This window comes from Anguilla rostrata, chromosome 11 (genome assembly GCF_018555375.3).
Source record: "Anguilla rostrata isolate EN2019 chromosome 11, ASM1855537v3, whole genome shotgun sequence".
Classification (NCBI taxonomy): Eukaryota; Metazoa; Chordata; class Actinopteri; order Anguilliformes; family Anguillidae; genus Anguilla; species Anguilla rostrata.
The window spans coordinates 32,231,170-32,255,283 of record NC_057943.1 but is presented as its reverse complement, the minus strand read 5'-3'; the positions used below and the strand labels follow the sequence as shown (position 1 = coordinate 32,255,283).

The 24,114-nt window shown below is 45.3% G+C and overlaps 1 protein-coding gene across 2 annotated transcripts in view; it reads right to left on the bottom strand.

The window, feature by feature from the left end:
- Positions 1 to 23,597, bottom strand: part of LOC135234621 (protein CBFA2T2-like) — a 32,987-nt gene extending 9,390 nt beyond the window's left edge. Inside the window, exons 1-3 of one of the 2 annotated variants that reach the window (XM_064299420.1) lie at positions 23,357 to 23,597; positions 1,284 to 1,427; positions 713 to 954 (exon numbers count right to left, since the gene is read on the bottom strand). In XM_064299420.1, coding sequence (XP_064155490.1) covers positions 713 to 954; positions 1,284 to 1,427; positions 23,357 to 23,384 — 414 coding nt within the window. In that variant the 5' untranslated portion in view covers positions 23,385 to 23,597. Of the gene's footprint in view, positions 1 to 712; positions 955 to 1,283; positions 1,428 to 9,704; positions 9,840 to 23,356 lie in introns of those variants that run through there. The other variant, XM_064299421.1, reaches the window with a different exon arrangement.
- Between the last annotated feature and the right edge of the window lie 517 nt (positions 23,598 to 24,114).

Genomic DNA, 24,114 nt, shown 5'->3' with positions numbered 1-24,114 from the left:
ACGTTAATGATTACTAAAAAGAGTCAGACTGAGCTTGAATTTGCAGGGCTACTAATGACTCTATGGGTTTTATTAAGGTTTATGTGCTTGTCAGATAGGGTACCCACTTTCAGAGAATAATACATTTTGCACAGATAAATTTAAACACGTTGTCCAATTATGCAGAGTGGTGCTTGACAAAGAGCTTCCAGCAAGTTGTGTTTTAATCGGATAAAATATATACTGTAAGAGGAAAAACTACTTAACACAGAGAACATGGTTCTGCAACCCTAGTGCTGGAGAGCTGGGGTTTTTTTTGCTGCTATTCAATGTTTCTCAGCACTTAATTGATAAACAAGAGTAGTTTATTACAGTCAATTTCCAATTAACTCCCATACTCTGATTCACAATAAAGTCTGCTAATATGACACAGAATAAACTCCCATAATCTGACACAGAATAAACTGTGATACAGAATACTCTGAAACAGAGTGAACCCTCATACTCTGAAAGAGAGTGAACCCTCATACTCTGAAACAGAGTGAACCCTCATACTCTGATAAAGAATAAACTCCGATACTCTGACACAGAATAAACTCTGATACTCTGACACAGATTAAACTCTGATACTCAGAAACAGAGTAAACCCTCATACTCTGAAACAGCGTAAACCCTCATACTCTGAAACAGAGTAAACCCTCATACTCTGATACAGAGTAAACCCAGTGCTCACCACGAGCGCGAGCACCAGACCGTGCACGCTCTCCCCGATCTCGGACGAGATGTCGTTGCCAAACTGCTGCAGCGTGGTCAGGAAGCGCTTCAGCTTGCTCAGCTGCCGGGCGCCGCAGGTCGCCGGGAGCTGCTGATTGGCCAGCGAGGAGGAGGAGGAGCAGGAGGGGTCGTTGCTATAGCGCTGGGGCGGGGAGGGTACACCATTCAAGGTAGGCGGGGAGTGGTTTATCCCATTAGTCACTGCAAGGAAAAGCAGAAGAGAAACAATTCAATTTGTGGGCAGGGATACACCCTTAAAACTGCTGTAGTAGACTCTACTGCCACGCCCCTGACACCATGTGACATTTCACTCATTCAAACACAACTTTGCACTTCATGTGTCTTTCACCACGGTTTTATTGCAAGCTGGGCCAGCACTTAACTCTGGGATTGGACCTTGTTATCTGCAGCAGTGTGGTCAGTGTGGGCTTTTCACAGTAAAGCTAGATTCTGTAACCAGTGTGGGTGTGAGCAAAACTTTTCGGAGCAGATCAGACAAAAAGCATGCTGGGAGAAATTCAAAAACTCACGAGAGGGGGAGGAGAAGGAGACGGGGTGGGGCCCGCTCGGATTGATGGACGGCAGGGGCGGCATGGTGGACTGTGCTGGTCTGGTGTGAACTTTGACCTCCACGGGGGAACCGGGCATGGCAGGGTTCTTCTTCTCTCCGCAGTCTGAAAGAAGAAAGCGGAATTGGGAAAACTACGTCAAACAACCAAACAAAACAAAAAAACACAAATACAACAGCAAACCACAACCTCTTCCGTGCCAGGTGTGAATGCAACAGAAAAGGGTTTTTACGTCACTGCATTGACGGAGATTTGAAGACAGCAATCATAAAAAAACCCATCAAAGCTGAGTTGAGTCCAGAAAATAGGATAAAATAGGATAAGGTGCGCAATTGGGTGAAAATAGGTGGCATGAATCACCAGGGAATGAGTGGGGGAAGGGGGGGGGAGCGGGCTGGTTGCCGCACAACATCGAAAAGGCTTCCAGAGGTCAGCCTCCTACGGCCAAAAGAACGCCAGGCCTGTCTGTGTGTGGAGTGGGAATCAGTCATCTGGCTGTGCCGGGAACTTTGGCGCCTACCGCAGGAATTACGGTCCAGAACTCGCGGCTGGATCGGTGCCTATGCAAAGACGCCCTGCCGAGGCTACCGTTTGCACGTCTGAGCCCATTCACACTTCGCCAGGAGCTTGCAAATCCAGACCAGTGTGTGAGAGCTCCAACGGCTGCCATCTGCCCGCCAAACCGTCCCAGTCACTAGCGCGTGAGTTTGAGAATGTTCCAGATGTACTCGTGCGTGTGGTGCCAAAAAGGACTGAAAAGGACTGTGCAGTTTTAAACCCAAAGGGTAAGGTTCCCATGTCTGCTTCTAAGGCATATGTAACGTAGCCTGTGGAATTATGGGTAAATTCAATTCTATTTTATTTATATGGCACTTTTAACAGAGACACTGTCAAAAAGATGCTTTACAGAGGAAACAGAAAGAAAAATTTGGCTAAACCAGGCCTGATCCCACAGAAAGCCAGCAATTGAGACACCTCATCCACCTCAAACACAATATAGGCTACACCCAACACCCTCATCAACCTCCAAGCAAGATTTACACCTTTCCCAACACCCTCATCCAAAAAAAAAAACTCAAACGGCAGGAAGGCTCTAGTATTAGTACAAGTATGCACTAATACTAGAGGCCTTCACAACACTTTAAATGTGTACTTTCCATCACACCATAACAGTGCCCCGCACTTTCAACCATCGCACAATTTAAAGGTGTAGGCTAGTAAATACTGAATCACATTTTTTGAGTAATAAAGCCAAGAATCATGTCTCCATTTGATACATCACATTAGTCCTATAATAATTGAATCAACTGAATAAAATGAAATTCTAACTAAGCTGTGCCACCGCATTTTGTGCAAAAAATAGCCATGGACTGCCACCCAAAGGTGACGTTTCGTTTTGTCTGGAGCCCAGCCCACATCCGTGACGCAGAAGCAGGTTTAAAAAAAACCTACTTCTCCATGAACAAGGCAAAGGCCATTTTCCACCCCTCTTCTTGATTGATTTCCGAGCTTTGCGAATCCAAAAGGACACCAGTCCTCTTTCTTTCTTTCTTTTTTAAAAACTAACAATGAAAAGGCCAGTGCGTCACGAAAACACAACGATTGCCCCGGAAAATAAGACATTCCGGCGAGAGCGGAATCATCGCGCTATCATCTTGTTTTTCCATTCAAGTTCCATCTCGTAAAACCCCATTATCCGGTGTAATTTTCTCCAAACACGGAGGAGCACGACTCCCTCAAAATAAGATAAAAACCGATGGGGGAAAAAAAACAAGTAAAAAAAGACCAAAAACTTTGCTCTGTGGGTTGAAGTGTATGTAACGGAGTTGTAAGCGCCAAAAAAATTGTTGAACTGAACCTCGCCAAACCTCACGTAAAAGCATGGGACAGGCTTAACAAACACCGGGCGTTAAGACAAATAACATTCACACTGGTACACAATCGTACGTACGTAAATAACCGAGAATGACTGCTGTAACTGCACATTAAAATGATGAATAACACGCAAAATGGCTACAAAAGGATACTAATCCAAACATTAAGCATGGCAAGCAATTGTTATAACAGCTCATGCTTTAAACTACTGTACAAGAAAGCAACAGACAAATGCTTGATGATGAACTTTTCTTTCTTTCTTTCAACCTTAGTCATGCAGAATTGCAGACACTAACTGTTGCCATCTTTTCAATTCAGCAGATGGATGGTATGCTTATTTTATCAGGTGTTCAGTTTTACAAGGCTGAATTATTTGCTGGCTTTATAAACCATCATGCTCAGGGGAGGCATGTAGTTTATTTGGCAGTGGACAGATAGGCAAGGTGCAGGCAAGGAAGTGTTCTCTGTTCATTTTACACTTGCAGGAGCATACGAACACACACTTGTACACATGTGCATGTATATGTGCGCACACACAGACAGAGGGAATTCCAACAGCGCAGTTGATGTACCCCCCCCCCCCACCTGAGCCCTGGTTTACATGCTGCATCGTAGGGAATCGTTCTGTGGCCTATGGAGGCCCCCTCCTCTCCTTTAACCGCTGCCCCACCAACCACTTTCCTATATGAGCCTACACAACACTTGAATTTCAACACTTTTTTTTTTGGAATGCATATCACAGTGCTACCATTTTTTAAATGATCTAAACTTATTTATCAAGGGAAAGTTTGTTTCCGTTATGTAAATAGCCATAAGGCTGACTTTGACCACAGAAATGGGCATTTTAATACCTTGTACTTGTAATAACTTATATTAACTTATACTAACGGTTTTAAATTTAAAATAATTTAAGCAAACAAATGTGTTGTCAGTCTCTTAATTGCCTCCAGCCTTACAAACATGAATCATGAAAACCCGGCGCTACACATTTCATTTCCCCTCCTTCATGTTATTGAACGCTCACCATGGTTACACAGCAGGGGGCCAATAAGTGGGAAAGCGAGGAGAACAGAGCACATGTGCGCAAGCACACACACGCACACACACACACAGCTCTGCATGTACATACACAGACACTCTCTCTCTCTTGCAACCATACACTCTCACTCACACACACACAAACACATACAGTTCCACATATGCACTCACACACACAAACATTCCAACAACACATTAGCACACCATACAGACAGTTCCACATATGCACACACACGCACTCCAACATGAAAACAACACACACACATACACACATACCCACAATGACACCACAGATGCATTTGCATTAGAGCATGCCGTAAACACCAACGCAGAGCTCAAACACGCCTTTAATATTTAATAAACAATAAAGAGGGAATGGCGCTGGCCGCTTACAGACCGCCGGTAAAAGCAGCGCACGGTCAGATCTGTTTTTAGGAACCGGGTTTGAGAGGCTACAGCGTTCCAGGTGTTTCTGCTCTCCAGGTTTAACAAGCATGCAAATTCACAGCTGCGCAGGCATCTGGTGCACAGAACGGCCACAGGAAGCATGAGCACGCAAAGCCAGTGCTGCGGATAGACAGATTTCAACACAAACGTGTGCACGTATGCACACAAATACAGGCACGTATGCACACAAATACAAGTACGTATGCACACAAATACAAGTACGTATGCACACAAATACAGGCACGTATGCACACAAATACAAGTACGTATGCACACAAATACAGGCACGTATGCACACAAATACAGGCACGTATGCACACAAATACAAGTACGTATGCACACAAATACAGGCACGTATGCACACAAATACAGGCACGTATGCACACAAATACAGGCACGTATGCACACAAATACACGCACGTATGCACACAAATACAGGCACGTATGCACACAAATACAGGCATGTATGCACACAAATGGAGGCACATATGCACACAAATACAGGCACGTATGCATAAAAATACAGACATGTATGCACACAAATACACATGCACATTTATTATGCAGCTTAAATGCAAGAAAAGCATGTCAGCACAGGATCTTTACACTTGCACTTAATGGTATGCTGTCAGGTTTATTCTCTGATTCTACTATCGCGGGTCATGACCCTGATAAACTGGCATCATCTCTGCATGTTGCCTAAAGCCTTTCCGTTTGCACTTTTGTAAGTCGTAAGTTGGATAAGACCTGCTAAATGACTAAATGGAAAACCCAACAGCACTTAAAATGACTCAACAACAGAAATGCCATCCGGTAATGAGCCCAATTATTCACAAACTCTAACAGGATTAAAAACCAAAGCAACTGTGCAAAGCCAATGAATCTGGCCGGCCTTCACACTCTTCATGACAGGGCCCGCGTCTAACATAAAACGGGCAGAATAAAACCCAAATCTAAAGAGAAGGGTTTGGTTAGGCGCAGCAGGCTTTTATGACCCTCGTAACAGCTTCTACAACACTTAACCGAGAGCAATTTCCAAGTGTTTACAGTCGCACAGAGAGCTTGAAACGGACGGGGCTCCAATTACAGACTTACGCTCAGCCGGTTTAGGAAGGTCAGCTTTGAAGTGCTTTGAAGAGTTACCCCCGGTGCTCACCAGGTCTGATCGGATATTCATCGCGAATTAGCGGCGGTTTGACGCGGACAGATTCCGCCACCCTTTCAGAAGGGGCACGGTCCTGAGCGCGGGTGCGTTTGAAGCGAAGGCAGGTCTTCGTCAAAGGCAGGTCTTCATCGTAGCGGGGTGATGAAGTGCCCGCAGCCTTCCTCGCGTCACGTCTAAAAGGCACTTCCTGGTCAGTGACCTCCGTGACCCAAGCTCCGCGACCTCAAATGGCAACCACGCCCCAACTGATCCTTTCGTACCCGTTAGCAACCGGCCACTTTTAAGCCAAAAACAGGAAACGCACAAAGGGAAGAGTTCCGTTCTTAGAAAGGAGATCTATTCTTTATTGCTTCATTTTTTCAAATTAAGTTTCATCGAAAGAAGATAAACACTAGTCAGCTTACGCAAGTTAAACAACGTAGGACTCAATGTGCCAAATGCTGATATTGCAAAAACGTGTTGCTAAGTAGTCACAAACATTAAAATATAGTGTGTATGGTATAGAGAAATCCAGCATGTGTTCTCCAAATGTAGGTAGGCCTAAACACACACATACACAGATACAGAAACACACACTCGCTCTCACTCACACACCCTTTCAGCCATATGGATCCAATCAGGCAGGACCCAGCCAGCCAGCTGGGGCCTGTAACAGTCACCTGTACAGGGGAGGGAGGGAGAGATGGATAGAGAGAGAGAGAGAGAGAGAGAGGGTAACAAGGGCACACCTGGTCCCTGTTTGTAACTCCACACACAAAAATACACTGCCCATCTATTCCTAAGCCTACCACCCCCTCCTAAACCTCCATCTTATCATCAAGCCCTTATAGCAGAACAACCTCCATCTTATCAAACCATCACTCCTGTCTTACAGCCTAATACCTAAACCCCTCCATAAAACAATCACTGCAGCCTCCATCCTCAAACCTCCACCCTTTCAGCAAACAGCCCAGCAACAGGGGTGTGTACTCCTGGCATCATTCACCTTAACAGTCTGACAGAGACTCTGCGCTCTTTCTTTCTCTTACTCTTTCTTTCTCCCTTTCTCTTTCTCGATGGAACTGCATTTGAATGCACTGCTCAGGATACAGGCTTTCAGGGCACAACAAAAGTTCTGACAAAGAGTGCCTTGCAAATTCAGCAAGCTCCAATCTGCATAAACCAAAAACAGACAACCCCCCCACGCCCACCCCCCGTCTTAAAACTTAAAACATTCACTAAAACACAAACATATTCCTTTTTTTTACCAAAACTCAGGGTTTATTACAAACTTACTCATTGAACTAAAAATTCTAGTATACACACATATATATCATATTGGAATTATGTAATATTTTATTCTGTTCACTCCAAACAACCACCTTTTTTAGTGCTGACAATATTTTCTGATAACCTGTTATAAAAATCACACCATAAAAACCTGTTTGGACTGATTGACTGATGAACTGAGATCATTTGAATGTAGTGCACAGTTCCTGGAAGGAGAGGTGGGGGAAGGGCTGTCATCAAGAACAAAAAAGTGGGGGAGGGGGGCATGTTGACCCTTACAGGGGCTGCTGAGTGGCCCAACCCAAACTTATGAATCCTTCCCCCTTTCATGGCACAAAAGAAAGTGAATGGACTTCAACTACATGGGGTATTTTTGTCTTATTGAATCCATGTCACACACGCCAATGCCCCCCTCCCAACACCAGTGTGTTGACAAGAGAAGAGGGGAGGTGTTTGCCTTGGACCAAAGCCCATTTTTCTGGGGTCATGGGTGAGGGGCTCGCCCCAATCACATGGATAAGCCATACCCGGAGGAAAGTCAGGGGACAATGGTTCAGGCAGGAGACAGAAGCCACACCCACTGGGTGTGATGCGTGGTCTCCTGTGTCTGCCTTTAACATCCCCACCAGGAAACCACGAGGAATCGCCACACAAACAGCCAGGAGGAACACTGTTTGCCCATGTCCACATCCCCACAAGGCCAAGGAAAGGGGTGGAGTCTCAGTCAGTCAGACAATCTACGCCTAGTTGCTTACTAGTGACTCCCAGCGGTCATTTTAAGACCTGCAGTATGCCGACTCCAGCTGTGCAGTCACAAGCCAACCAAGCAGCACAAAGGTTGTCTCGTTTCTGAGAACATACAACTCCTTCTCACCAGCAGAGGGCAGAGTAGAGACAGGACCGGTATGCAGATACAACCGTGCTGGTGCAAACAAACAAACAACCAAATAAATAAATAAATAAATGGAACAAGCTTGCAACCTGAGTGTATTCCTGCCTCTCGCCCACTGCATGCTGGGATAGGCTCCAGCCGCTCACCCCGCGACCCTATCCAGGAAGAAGCCGTTTAGAAAATGGATGGATGGAAGGATGGAAGGAACAGAAGAAGAGTAACAGAGCTGGGAAACTGGAGGAAGAGGACAAATTCTCACTCAGAAAACCCGGGTGGCGAGGGCCCGCTCGCTTTCAGCACACTGTCCAATCACGGTCAAGACCACGGCAGGCACACGCCGCCCGCCACCCAGACCAAGCGACAAGCCTCCCACCGCCATTGTCCCCGACAAAAGGGTCACCGCTCAGGGCATTACCGCCAAAACCCCTCCCCCGGCACCCTCCTGTTCGCTTAGTGCCCTGCACAGACCTTGACCCCCATCCAAACCTCCCCCCCCCCCTCCACCCCACAGCCCCGAAACACAAAGGTCCCATTCAGACGGCACGCGCCGGGCACACGCCGGCGCACAATGACGCCGAAATCTGGGAGCAAATCGCTTTCGATTGAAACGAGCCCCTGAACAGCAGATGTCAGCCGTCGGCGGTTTGGTGCTGCGGCTCCGGTCAGCTAATCCAGCTCTTCCGGTTCCTAAACCTAAAGCAGATGCAGTGCCCCGTGTTTGTGGACCGAACCCTCGAACTCTGCTTGCCCAATCAGAAAAACGGAGCATCTTTTCAGGACGCAAAAGTCAACAAAAGTCAACTTGGTAGGGTTACCTGTTTTACTCTCTGTAGTGTTACCTGTAATGCTCTCTGTAGCACTGCCTTTTATTTCTGAAGCGTTTACTGTAATGGTCGCTGGAAGAGTACTATGTTCTAAACCTGCACACTTGTGAGTACTCGTTTGTACAATACTTTACGTTTTGGAATTGAATAATTAGGCTATCTGGTTAACTTTCTGAAATATTTTCAAAACTCAAGATTTCATCCTTGTTAAATATGTTTTTTTTTAATTGCCCGAGTCAAGGCCCCAATACTAGTTGGAGAAATAACCTTTGATGACTGATGTAGTTCCATTGTGACAGCTTTCCTGTGGTTTGTTCAGCTTCGCCTGAGTGCTAAAGTGACCTGTCCTGCCCCCAGTGTCTTTCTCCTGATTGGTGGTTCTTTCTGTGCTGTTTGCATATTTACAAACATCTGCAAATTCCACGATGATTCAAAAACACACACAACACCATCATCTAACTGCTGTACTCACATTAACATACAGGTGCACTTCGGTCAACTGTGGAGGTATCACATTCGGAAATATTGTTGCATGAACCATGCTGAATCTGAGCAATTTCTGGCACAGGCTGTGTGTGCGCACAACCAATTTAGCCAAACAACAAGCAGACCGACAACAACACACTAAAAACACTTGGCCTTTTCATCTCAAACATTTAGCCATTTATACATACATGGTTCTTTATAACGGAAAGTCAAACATTAACCAAATGAGTACATACACATGAACATAAAGCTAGACATAAACACAGACACACACTTACGCATGATTTTACAAATACACAGACTAACAGGCACAGTCTCACAAAGGTGTACACACAAACACACACACACATACACACACAAGCACACACACAAAGGTTGTTTCTCACCTCCTGTGTTGTGTTCTAGTCCTTAGTTTCTCTGCTTTAACTGCTGTCCCTCTGCCTTCTCTCCTGCTCCCTCTCTCGCTTTCCCTCTCTCTCCCTCCCTCATATGCAAGCCATCTCTCTCTTTCCCTCTCTCTCCCTTCCTCCCTCTCTCCCTCCCTCATGTGTGAGCCATGTGTTTGCTTTCCCACACATGAGGCCCTGCAGAGACCCAGGCAGCTTGTCCTGAGCCAGAGAAACACAGATGGGTCCCAGATGGAACAGGATATTCAAGCAGACCAGTTCCACCCCCCCCCCCTCTCTCTCTTTGCCCTTTTCCTTTCCCTCTCACTTTCTGTCTCTCATTTTATATACCTTTTTCTCCGATTCTACCCCCTTTCACTCACCGTTTCTTTTTCTCTACCCCCCCTCCCCCTCTCTCTCTGCATGCAGGGAGTTCAGGTGTGCGGGGGGTTGCTCACGGTGAAAGGGTGATTGTTAACAGTTCTTTCCCTGTTTTTGTTCCTATTTATGCTGAGCACTAAAAGTTTAATACATTCATTTACATATAGTTGTTAATTAGGACTGTTGCGTTTGGTATGGTGCTTTTGGCTTGGCGGATTCGTGGTAGAGTGTTGGGATGGCATCTCATCCCAACGGGGGTGCACTATCCCTTATGCTCTGTCATGGGGTCAGGTGCGTACCTGACGCCGGCCAAACCACAGCAGACCTTTTTCTGGAGATAGGAGAACAGGTAGGGTATGCCAGTATCGCTTCCGCTTCGAGGGTGAACAAACAAAGCAGTTGTGGTTTTCACAAAGGAGAAACATTTTGTAAATCACTTGATTGAGAGCGGAGTATAGGCAAGTGAACTTTCTGTTCCCATTGTGCCACTGGTTTCACCAGCAAGAAATGTTTAAATTTCCAATGTTCTGTCATTAATTTCAAATAGTGATACAGAGAGAGAACTCGGGAATTTTGGAAAATTTGCTTGTGCAATAAAGATGATACCGCTTGGATGTAAAAACCAGCATAACCTCTTTGTGCAGGTGCCAAATCTGGCCAATCACCGCCCATTTAGGGGGTATTCCATTTAAGACTTCATCAGAGACCTGAATAAATGGCTTAAATGAAACATGACACTTGTACCATTTGCCATACTAGTTTAGTTAATTTTCATAATTTAGGTATAAATGAAGTGGCACAATATGCATATGCAGCTGTAACTGTTTTTATTACAGGGCAGGAGGACATTGTGTCTTTGAGAAGGAATTTGAGTTTATATGATCAAGCCTCCTCAACTAAAGTGAACTGGGGTAAAAGTGAAGGTTTTATCAAGGATCAGCGAGAGAACACCAGGCCACCACAACTGCCAGGAGGGGTGCATTGGGCAAAGAAGAGAACAAAGGCCCTGGCCATATCTTTAGGCCCAGAACATTTTTAAACAGAGGAATTGTTTATACTTGTCATACTTGTTCCTGGTTATGGTTATACACTTTGTTGTACGTCGCTCTGGATAAGAGCGTCTGCCAAATGCCTGTAATGTAATGTAATGTAATGTAATGAATTGGGAAATGTGCTGGAGAAGGTAGTTACCAAGTTGTCTAAATTGAATTGTCTATTAGTGCAACTACAAGTCTTGGTCACGACTAACCTGGCTGCCTCAATGTTGTAGCATAGACTCATAGTCCTGGAGCCACGTATTTAATTTATCAAATTCGGGAAGAGGCTGGTGGATTTTTTCCGCTCAAGGCAGTCCAGGACACGTGCAGTTATCTTGTTTTTGCGGGTTAAAGAAGGAGGTCAGGGCCAGATGGATGCTAGGAGCTGGATCTATGCTTTCTGACTGCAGGCAGCACAGAGGCTCCTCCGCTGAGTGGAACTTACTCGGACCAAGCCTGCGTGCGCTCTCCTGAGGAAGGAAGAGAACCTGGGGTGTGACCGGCAGCTGTTTGTACTGGACCTTCAGGGGGTTGAGATAACAGGCCTCACTTCCTATTACTGTTCCATACTACAGGCTTGGCAGCGGGACTTCGCCGTGAAAAGGAATATCTTTGTTCTATCATCTGCTGGTTTAAGTCAAGATAATACAATCAGCAAGTGTGCAGGCCCATCTGGTGAAGAAAGGGTGACCAAAGCTGGCCCACCTAAGAGACGGACGGGGAGGGGTGGAGGAAAACTGCAGTCCTTCAGGGGGTGACAGGCATACAGGCTTCTCAGCTGATACTTCTCAGTATCCGAAGAGGTCAAATCAGCTCTGCCTGGCAACTTCAGGTAGGCTCTAAAGGAACAGCTTAGGCAGTGCCAGAGGAACAACAGAGGTATTGTCCACCATTTTGTGTTACAGCTGCCTCAGGGGATGCACAGCAAGGTGATGTTCCGAGATCCTTTCTTCCCGAACCTCACGGTTGGAGAATTTTAAAGACATCACCAAGGAAGCCGTATACATCACTAATGTCAAAGTGGCTCGCCTGGCGTCTTTGAGAGACTAAATAAACCTTGAGGCAGTCAGAGTTTTTTGGGCCAGATTTCTCTCTGAGGGGATGCTGGCAGGCACAGTATAAACATCCCACACAGAAGCATACAGCTGACCTGCAGTGGAGAGTTATTCATGAGGTCATAGCTATGAACTGACATGAGGCACACCTGAACCCAGCAGTGGGGAGAGAGTGCTCTTTCTGGGGTTCTGGAGGAGACTTTGAATCGTCTCTTCCTGGGCTGCGATTGATTGAGGGGTCTTTTTAAACTGCTAGTTGGTTGGTTCAGAGGTTGGGTGAAGGTTTTTCTTTTACATCCTTCCTTGGGGGGCCAAAGTACCATGTTGTCACAAAGACTAAGAATTGTTAGTAGAATTATATGTGTATGGCTTGGCCAAACTATGTATTTGATAGATCAGGGGAGAACAACATTATTGGGGCTGGTTCCACTGATGCTGGAAAGGGTATGATGGCAGCATGGCTAAATACTGAATGTGAATGTATAAGATTTTTATTAATGATATCTGGGGGGGTCTCTTTGCCAGATTTGTGATGATGGGCAGCTTTTAATTTTTAATGGTCATTTGTTTTTATTTGTTACGGTCAAGCAATGCTTATGATTTTTGTTTGCTTGACATGAAAAGGAAAAATGGCTGACATGCATTGACTAGGCGCTGTGATTGATGTAAACCCGCTACTGATTATACTGAGTTTTGCTGTTTGACGCCATTGCTCATGTAAGGAGAAAACTTTGTCTTAAAGGTCAAGGGAGGATGATGGTTATAGAATAAATTAAGGGGCTTTTGAGAACCAGGCTGATTAATTATGCCACTCGGGGTCAAATCAAATCAAAATCTAATCAAATGTACTTGTAAAGTGGCACAGCACTTCATAGCAGCACCAACCTAAGACCCACACAAAAGCAAGCCTATGGTGACTGCAGCAAGGAAAAACTCACCAGGCTGGTAAATGCAAAGAAACCTTTGGAGGAACCAGGCTCAATATATACTGAGCATTCTGCCACAAAATGGCTGCCATACACCACCCAGGTGGGCGTTACACATTGGTGCAGGCTGCGATGAGTTCCCACCATTCAGTGCAAATCACTTTTAAGGTCATGAGATGAAAACACTGTAAATGCAATACATAATCATTAGTATTATCAACATCTACGACCCATCTATGGCTGCTGCAGCCATCTGCCCATCTGGCTATTTCTTTGTCTACTTGGAAAATCCCTCAGGATTGAAATTGTCCTGTCCACACCAACTGTCAATGATTTCATCCCCCTAAACATTCGTCTCTCACATCAATTGTAAATTCTGCTCTGGGTCAACGGAAATGTTGAGGTTTCCACATGTGAAAGTCACTTCTGTCACCGCGGATACCGTTACCATGACAAGGCCTTTGGGTAAAGCCTATTAGGCTATACGGGCATTACCTTTCCTAAGGTTCGACTGTCTTTTTGTGAATGTAGACCTAAGTGAGTGGTGCGTAGGTGCACTGATTTAGTAATTACACTGAAACTTAAACAGTAAGAGAAGAGAATGAATTAACGTTTTAATAAGTGAAGGTTTGAACATCAAACACAGTGCTGCTTAGGCTTGAGCTCATAGCCACCAAGGAAATTCCTAAAAGCTTTTAACCTTACTAAAAAAGGTAAATGGAAACAAAAGGAGAAATCGATACCAGGACTGGTACAGAAGGCATTTACGTTCTTTCCGTGCAGCTGGTAACCATTTGGATGGGGGAAGGGGGGGGGGCAAAATTAGATATCGCTGTGTTGCCTGTACATCTGGCTCCAGTCACACGCGCACGCACACGCACACGCACACACGCAAATACACACGCACACACACACACACTAAACCTTTTAGAAAAATAAAGAGGGGAATTAGGGACCACTCCAGATTACTGGAAGCAGATCTTAGAGACACCACATCTGAGAGCAGGGAGTGAAATAAAATCATTATTTCACTCCCTGTACTCTGTCTATGTTCCGGACAGGGGAGATATTGTAATCTATCGTCTGGAGGGTTGAAATGATACCGAATTCCTACACAGTCAGGTGTGGCCACCCCGCCCCCAAGCCCTTGTCCTTGAACTTCCGGCTTCACAGCTGAGCGCGAGCGTTTCCCCTTCCTTCCACGGGCGTGGCGGCCCGAGACATGGCGGCCAGGGACCGTGAAGCGCCGCAGACCACCCGGGTCATCAACGGAGTCCCACACGCCACAAAAGAGGGCCGCTGCTTTCTACTAGAGCCATTCCAACACGTCGAAGGTTTGGCCAACAGATCAGGGCAAACTTTACTCATTTTCATTCTTCTGTCATGGCAATCCTATCAGATAGAACACTGCTTCCTGAAATCTCTTGCACCTCACTTAGACACAACCGTGGTACAAATGTCGTGGGCATTACTGGAATCTTTTTGAAATTAATTATTTTGAACGAAGTTACTCATTGCCTGGGCAGGCAATATTTGGACCATAAATATTAATAAAGTACCATGGAGAGGCCATGTTGCATACCGTCCAGCAGCAGTGACTGTGTCAAACGCGGCAATAAGACCTAAAAGCACCAATTTGCTGGAAGCACCTGCGTCAGTAGCGACAAGCAGATCATTAAGGACCTTTAGCAGGGCAGATTCTCTGCTGCGCTTCATGTGGAAGCCAGGCTGGAGCGGCTCATATACGCTACAGTTCAGCATGTGGTTTGGTAATTGAGATGCTACTACATGTTCCAGTGCTTCAGCCAGGAATGGCAAATTTGAAATAGGCCTGTAGTTTGTCAGTGAGTCAGGATCACTGTTTTTTTTTTCAGAATCGGGGTAATGGAAGCGGTTTTCAGGTCATTAGGTACCAAGCCAGAGGATAATGAACTGTAATTATATTGACAATAGAAGGCCAGATCAGAGGGAGACAGGCTGTAAGTAAGGCAGTGGGCATGGGGTCTAGAAGGCAGGATGTGGGCATGCAGCAGCTATTGAGTTTGGAGGTTTGATCAGAGTCAACTGAGTTGAAGCTGGAGAAAACAGTATCAGGTCCAGGGCTGGGGGACAAGCTATGGGTGAGCACAGTGCCCGGATCTGAGTAGTCAGCACTAAGGCACGCCTGAGAGAGCCACAAGTTAATAGCAGTGATTTCAGAATGTAAGAAATTAATCTGATCTTAACAATGAACTATTAAATACTACTACTACTAGCATATTACTAATTAACTACTAAAATACTGAATATAGAGCTTAAGAACAATACAGAAAATGGAACTAGTGGAAAGACTAAAAAGGAAGAGGGGCAGAGAAAGGGCTTCGACTTGCTTACGGAGAAGTGGCTTTTTACCTACTTCCACCTTGCGGATATGGGCTGGGCTCCAGGCGAAAGGAAACGAAACTTTTCACCTTGTGCATGGCAGGGCACGGCTCTATTTTGTTTGCAAAGAATGCGGTGGCACGGCTTAATTAGATCTTTTTTTTTTTGTTTTACTATAGGACTACTGTGATGCATCAAATGGAGACATGATATCTGGCTTGAGAACTGAAAAGATGTGACTTTGTGTTTATTACGCATTTCAGGGGGGAAAAAAACAAAAAGCAGACTCTGTTGCTCTCCAGGACCAGGATTGAGTATCACTGGAATAAAAAGAAAAATGTGTCCATATAAAGCAGGTTTTTTGTTTGAGCCCAGCACTCAGACACCTGATTCTACTTATGGACTAGACTGAAGACCATGCTTAGTTAAATGGGTGAATCATGAAATTATATTTTAAATTTAACTTTTTTGTGCAAGTTAAATGTTATACAACTGCTCTCATTTGTAATTTTGCCATTTCCCACAGCTTCTAACAAAACCTAACTTGCCCCTGTAAAACATCTTAAAATATTGTGGCATGTGAACCATAGTAAGTAATCAAACTGAATTTAACGTGTGTCACTTATAAATATTGCTGTCAATCATCATCTATGCCTAATTGGTGACAATTTCTTTACCAACTTAGATTACCGAGGTGGTGCAAATGGGATAATTGTTTGGAAAGTGGCTTGACAACGAGGTTATCGTGACCTCTAGCTGGCAGTGGACTGAAGTATGAGAAAGCAAGGGGAGACAAACTTGTAGCCCTAATTAATACCTGCTGTCACAGCAGTGACTAAAAGGCAGAAGGTGATTCTTCAGCTTGTCCTCTGGGTCCAGCTCCTCTCCCTGGGTTTACCTGGCTAGACCTGATCAGTGGGCATGTGTGCAAACACATCCACTGTGACACACCACCGCAACCAGAGAATATAAGTACTCATATGATTTATTTCAGCAACAGTTCCAGACCCAGCATTAAATAAAGTGGCCGACAGGTAGTGACCTGCATTGTATATTAAACTGTAAACAAAAAAACTGTACATTTATATATTCTATTGTAATACAATGTGATTCAATGATTCAACCCCCCTCCCAACCCCATCCAAACACAGGACGCCCTGTTCATTTCCACCTCCCTATCTCAGTGCCATTGTAGTGCCCCCTCCTGTCAATCAGATCCGTATCACCCGTAACTACAGGCCCCACCTCCCAGGAGGACATTCAGGGACATTCCAGACCCCCGGCCCACGGCTCCATGGAGTCTGGCTCCTAGGCCCTGCTGGGAGAGATTAGTTTAAGATGGGCCGGACTAGTCTCCCCCCCCCCTGCCCAACTCTCAGCAACAACTCTCAGTACATTTCATTTGTGTTGCCTGCGACTGTGTACGCGGGTGTGTGTGTGTGTAAGTTTCCATGTGTGTTTGTGTGTATGTGTGTGTTAGTTTATTTGTGTGGGTTTATGTGTGTGGTAGTGTGTATCTGAGAGGGACACACACACACACACACACAAACATAAGCAGAATAGTCTACTCCACAGATGTTGAAATAAGTTGCTAACAAGCGATGGTGCTCAGGTGCGATTCCTGCACGTCCATCACATCTAACACAAGACCATCTCTCATTCTGCAGCCTCCCCTAGAACACTGGGAAAAACCTCGAATTTCACTGCAGAACGCCATCTGGCTCAGCTTTTCTGTTGAAGGAAATCATCAAGTTTGAGCACGCGTACGCACTTTTACTAGAAAGCTGACGAAAGGGGGAGAATATTGAAAAGTCCATAATCGTTTCCCTTCTGCAGAAAAAGACAGCGCTCGCCGAGCAAGCGGGCAAAGTAATACGAGCCCGCTGGCCTTCGGTCGAAGGGCCTGCGATGTCACGGAGTCTTTAATCCGACGGGAAGGACCCCCGCTCACGCGGGCTATCGTGCTGTGGCGCGTGATCTATTAATAACCTCCTTCCCCGAGGCGGGGAACAGCTGCAGTCTTCCCGGGGTTGAGGGCCACACCTGCGTTATGCAGGTGTGTCCTCTGGAGCGTTAAGTATGTTCCTGAACATCTGAGTCACCTGGTGGGGGGGGAGGATGAGTGGGGCGATGAGGACTCATGGATCCATGGAGCAGCAATAGAATCGGCACTCTACTTATGGCCCTTTTCCATTGCCGTGCTGTGCCGGACCGCGCTGTACCATACCGTAAAACCGCGCCCACGGGTTCTGGATGCGTTTCCATCATCCGCAGAAGTGTGAAATTTTGCTACTCTTCCAGGGAGGTAGAAAAAAAAGGTACCAGGAACTATGGGGTGAAGCTAGCCATCCTGTAAATCCCTGGTCGGTGTAACACAAACTTCCCGTGAATCTGAGAAAACCAACTGCCAAAAAAAAAACGTTTGCATAGAATGGGCATATATATTCAAAACAGAGGCTAAACTATAAATGTATTCAAGCTATAACTACACTAATTGCTCTATACAGTCATTCATGGACGTCAAGCCGACACTGTTGCAAGTAGCCGATGATACTATAAATGTTGGCTTGCCCTTGCAAATGTCTGCTTTATTTACTGAGTCACCTTACTTTTCAAAAGTCTACATTAGCCATCATCAACTGGCAGCCCTGGGCCAAATCCAGCCCGTTTGCAAGTTTTCTCTGGCTTCACCCAATCCTCTCCAAAATCAAATGTGAATTCAAATTAAAATGTTCCAGTACATTGCTTCCATTGTATTACATTTATGTAAAATTGATAGAAAAAAGTAAATATTCAACAAATCAAGGCCAATTGAAATTTAGGTTATGTAAGCATACAGTGAAGAGTGATGGGTTTGAACTGTGTCTCGTAGTTAAGGTAGGACCAACTGTGTGTGTGGGGGGGGGGGGGGCAAGGGGGTGATAAGGATACCATCCTGGTCCAGCCTAAAGAGTATTTACTATGTGAGAATTTGGCCCCAGGTAAAATTTACACCCCTGGTCTACATATCTCAGCTCATATGGAAATAACCAGATGACAGAACATGAAATCTTTTGTAGTGGATAACATTTTTTTTAAATGGCTGTAAAATGTGCTATTTGTTATCTAAATTATGGATACCTTGAGTACAAAACAACTGTGTATAACACCGTGCTTGGAACATGACGCAGGGGCAAAAACAGTATTTGCAGGCACATCTTGTGTTCTTTGCAGGTTCCTGTTTACCCTCGGATAAAGAGAACATCTGTTCCACATTTACATTGGAAAAAGCACTCAGAGACTACCCTGACACTCAGGAGTAACCCCTCCCCATCCCTGAAATGCCCAACAACCAATTCCAGGAGAAAAGAGATCTACCTTCACCCAATAAGCTTCCGTTTTGCAAAAACAATGATGTCAGTGGCCCAACCTCTGTTGCACAACAGAGAAAGTTCTGGAACAACGCGAGCTCAGTTTCACAATGTAACATCACTGTTATCTTCAGACAGATGCCCTGCGCAAGGATGAATGCTATGTTTGCAAGCTTGGTTTATTTTCAGAAAATGTATGTTTTTTTAATTTTTTTTTTTAAATCATGGCCATCAAGTACACACAAGTTCTTATATGTGAGTTCCCTTAAGCACAGAGGGTACAAATGAAGTCCAGCCTCCTGATTAAAGAGAAGTTTAAGGCCAAGCTCATCGTTCATGAAGGCACACGTACCCGAAAGGGAGACCACAGAGGAGCTCGCCAAACCCACTCCGTTAACGCACCCGGGCCCGAACGGCGCGGCTGAGAAATGACGTTTGACTCGCGGAGTGCGGACTCGCTAAACGGCGCCCGCCCTCCGGATTCCAGATTCCCCCCGCTGACCGCTGGCGGCCGGTTCCGAGAGCCGGGGCCCGCACATCTGGATCCAGTCTCTCCGAAGCCCTTTTAACGCGGCACACGACGGCGAGAAACATCTGCGCGGGGCCCGCGGTCAGAGAGTTCTCCCTTCTCCCGATGGCCGGTCAATCCCTGCTCCGTGTTACCCCCCCCCAACGTAATGCGAAACACAAGGGTGAGCACACGTGCGCACACATACGCACACTTCCAACTAGGGGTCGAAACCTTACTGAAATTCAAGGCCCATCTGAAATGCGACGCGTAAAGATAACCTGCCGTCCGCCGTTTAAGGTTAAACAACTTCACTGCGGCGAGTGCAAGACCTCGGCCTTAATGTTCCGCTCGCTTTACGTGGAGGGAACTATGCCAAATGCTCATTACCCAGGTCGGCTTAACCTGTGGCTTCACATTTAAAAGGCAGGGCCCCTATCGAACTGCGGGGGAAATGGGTTTCTTATTTGTAACAGCGAGGTTCAAGGACAGGCCAGACCACAGTTTCAGAGCAGGGCTCCCTTGATTGTGTCTAATTTCCCACTAAATTAAGGCTATGAATACACATTTTGCCACAAGATAACACTTTTTCAAGCCATTTCTTCCATTAAAATTCAGCTGCTTTTTTTTTCCATTAAAATTCAGCGTCTTCGAACAGCCATCTGATCAGGTTCTTTGGACATCTCACGTGGCGCTGAGGTTTATGACAAATTCAGGTTTTGAGGTTTGGGCTATAGTCTTGTCATTATGAAATGTTATAATCTCATTGATTTAGTATGCAAGGCATTAAATTATCTCAATCTCAATCTTTAAAGCACTGTAATACATGTTGGGCATCAATTCTAATGCCCAGTGTAGCATAATGGGTAAGGAACTGGTCTTGTAACCTCACAGGTTCGATTCCCAAGGACGACACTGCCGTTGTATCCTTAAGCAAGGTACTTAACCTACATTGCTTCAATATATATCCAGCTGTATAAATAGATTCAATGTAAAAGTTGTGTAAGTCGCTCTGGAAAAGAGCATCTGTTAAATATCTGTAATGTAATGAGCAAAGAAATAATGTGTCAATTAACAAACAACCAAAAAACGACCTTAAAATTTTATTCAAAGGGTAAGGAGAGACAGTCACCCTTTGCAAATGTTTGAATTCGTTGAGCAATCCTTGTACGACCACACACAGTGAAAACACAGCCCAAAATGAATTACCGTAGCACGAGCATCTGTTTCTTAACAGTCTAAAGGGAGCCCTGTGATTACTGGTGATTTCTCTCCAACTCCTCCACACCTCCCAGGCCATTATTACAGCTAGCCTGCACGCATGATCTGGCATTTATCATTTCTCAGAAGGGGCAGGAGCAGTCAGGGTCTGCTTTGTGTCAGTGATGAGCAGCATTCCTGCCGCTTCAGCCTCCGCGCGCGATGAATCAGCCCCATTCCGTAATAAGTAAACATCGGCCTCGGAGAGAGAGACGCAGCTAGCCCCACAGCTAACAGCGTATTGCACTTATTAGCGCCTCCGGGGCGAACGTCCGCGCAGGCGTTTAGCGGCGGGGGGGCAGGCGCAGGCTGGAGTCTCGCTGGGGTTTGAGCGACTTCCAGACGGCCGTCTCCAGCAACGGGGCGCCTGGGCCCCCGCTGGCTGCCTCTGGAAGACCGACTGGAGCCGAAAGCAATTAGCGCTAATGCGAACCTGCAGGCAGGCGCTTTGTAAGCCTGCTCCCTTCAAAAAGGGCCGAAGGTTTTTGGACGACGTCTTCCCTCGCAAAAGAGGGATGATGAAGGGCGGGGGGGGGGGGGGGGCAGCAATTCATATGGCCATGGGTATTTTTCCTCTTCCAGAAATGTATTTAATCCATAAATAAATATGAAACCATTCATTTTCTGGTTAGAATATTTATCTTCTTGGAACTCGGTCAGAAGGACCAATGTTGTTAAACTTTTTTTTTAAAGAATCAGACAAAATCAGAGCAATACTGGAGTACAACACCAAAGAGAAAAGTGCTGCACAGAGCCTACATGTCAGACTTCATCTACTAGCCCAACATATAAATGTTTCTATGGTAAAATTGTTTCAAAACCCCCAAAACATGCGACTATCACAGACCAAATATTTCATTGCCAATTTGATCACTATAGCTAATGGTGATTCAAACACTAGTCTAAAGAGAGAGAGAGAGAGAGAGAGAGAGAGAGAGAGAACCGCATAGAAACATAGAAACAGTCCATCACAGGCAGACCTGGCTGCCCAGAGAGGACAGGCTGCGCTCCCACTGAGATCAGGGGATGAGGGGGCAGTGGAAACAGAATGCACAAAATACCAGGACATAAGGAAAAACTTCTCAAAAAATGGAACCATTTCACCAAAATTACAGTAATCTAGAAAAACTCCCCTGTATATTGGGGGAGAAATCAGAATGTGTAGTGTTGGCAGCAAGATATGTGGCCTCCTGTCACAAAATGAGGGAAGCACCATCTCTGTTATTTGTATTGTTAGCACTAGTGTTAGTTTCTGTTCGTATTACTGTCTGTATTACTCTTTGTTATTCAACCTATAGGCTGTCTGGAGGTTTGTCTTTGGATATTTATTTTTTCCCCTTTAAAGATATATATAGCCTATATATATAATTCTACTGTATTAATTATATGAGTGTGTGAGTGAATGGTGTGTGTGCCCAGCGATAGACTGGCAGCCTATCCAGGGTGTATTCCAGCCTCTCACCCAATGCACTCTGGGATTGGCTCCAGCACCCCCTGCAACCCTGCCCAGGACAAGTGGGTACAGATAATGGATGGATGTATTAATTATGTCTAATGTGTCATTGTTAATTTGTGAATTGCTTTGGCAATATTATTTATATGCAGTCATGCCGATAAAGCATTATTGAATTGAATTGAGAGTGTGTGTGTGTGTGGAGGGGGGGCTGCTTTCAGTAAGGGTGGGGGGACTCTGGTGAAAAGTGTTGGATGGTTGTAATTAAATAATGACGAATGTCAGCGACCTCAAACGGTATCATTTGTTTCGCGAATGGTCACTGGGGACAAATTAAAATGCTCCTCAGTTAAACAGACACAACCGTGCCCTTGCGCGGCTGACACCCTGCAGGCTTTGCAGTGTTTTGCCCCGCGGGGCAACTAGACAAGCGGGAGCCCTCTGTCGTCAGCTTTAAAAGCAGCCTGGTGTTATTGTCCTGCAAAGCTGTAAACTCCAGATGGTGCGAAACTTTGGCTGATTACAGATTAATCTCAAATTGACTGGGGAGGAAAGAAAACGGCCTCTCCAAAAGGGGTGTTCGCCCAATTTCTATAGGGACTATTTGCATGACAAAAGAATGTCAGATTATCGAAATACAAGAGAACAGCAGCAATCACGAGTGAGACGCTTCTCCCATTCATGCACCATTAGAACTGTGCAAATTTGGCCAAAACACCATTCGTACTTAATCACCGTCTAATGTAAGATTGGATGACGAGCCATAACTTGTCACATAAAAGTGACAGCCTCACGGAGCACAAGAATGCAGACTTGACGAATTATCTGACTGATGCCAGTGAACAAAAAACATACAGCAAAAACACGACCGGGAGGGCAGCTGTTCAGATTGACAGACAGGCGCGATAAACTACTTCTGATCATTGGAAAGACAGGCCCAATACTAGTGCATTGTAACAAATAATCGGCTTGCAGCGACACAGTAGCCTACCAGTCGATGTTGGCTAGCTAACGTACTGTTATTATGGAGCCAACATCATTACACAAACGCAGATCGATTAAATTGAATGCAACATTGTTCATAATTCATACCCAATCTAATAGCAAAAGTAGCAAAGCCTATTTTAACACGTCAACAGCACAACAACTCATATGTCTGTAGCAAAAATTAGCCCGTGGATACGCTCTGGCCAACCAGTGAACAACGGCTACGATTATGCATTTATCCTCGTCCACCACGGCCCGAAGCGAATAGATGTATCAACATGTATGTCCGGACATAGCACCCGCATTTAAAAATCGCAAACAAGCAATAACTTACATTGAAAAGCGCCGGGGATCCCGACCATTTTACGTATCTTGCTGCTTCGAAGTAAGCGAATAGTGCTGCTAGCTCTCAGAAGATACCAGACGCTAAGCCGTTCACACTATACAAGCGCTCTGTGCGGGTTTCATTCGTCGATTTGGACTGAATGTCCTAAGGACAGGAACGGAGAGCAGAATGCATACGCTCCCTCCCCCCGACGGAGTTGAAAAGGAGGTGTTTTGGGGGCGGGAACCCCCTGAAAGACTTGCCAACAAAAGGAGGAGAAACATTGTTTGACCGTGGACTGACCGCGGATGTTTGAAGGTTGGCCACATCTATTTTATGACTAAACCACAGGACACAATCCTGCTCATTAAAACGTAGGGTCATTATGTATTACATGGTTACAACCTAATGCATTGCAGAGTAATATTGACCGTGTGTTTGAAAAGATATATTACTTTACAACTATAATTTTTGCAGAATAAAAAAAATAGCAAAAAATAAATAAATAAAATTAAACTAAGCAAGAAAACAGCAAGTTTGAATAGCAGGTTAATCATAACGTTGAAAGTTTTCCAACGATAACGTTATCCCGGCCATAACATTATTACAAACTGACTTGGCTTTAACTGAAGAAAATATCATAATCTTTTACAAACATGCCAGCCAGACGCAATATTTGCATTATCCGCAGGCAATAGAAAACACCTGTCTATGCGTTTCCAGCTGGCCCATTCAAGTGCAGCTGACACATGGACACCCTTGTTACC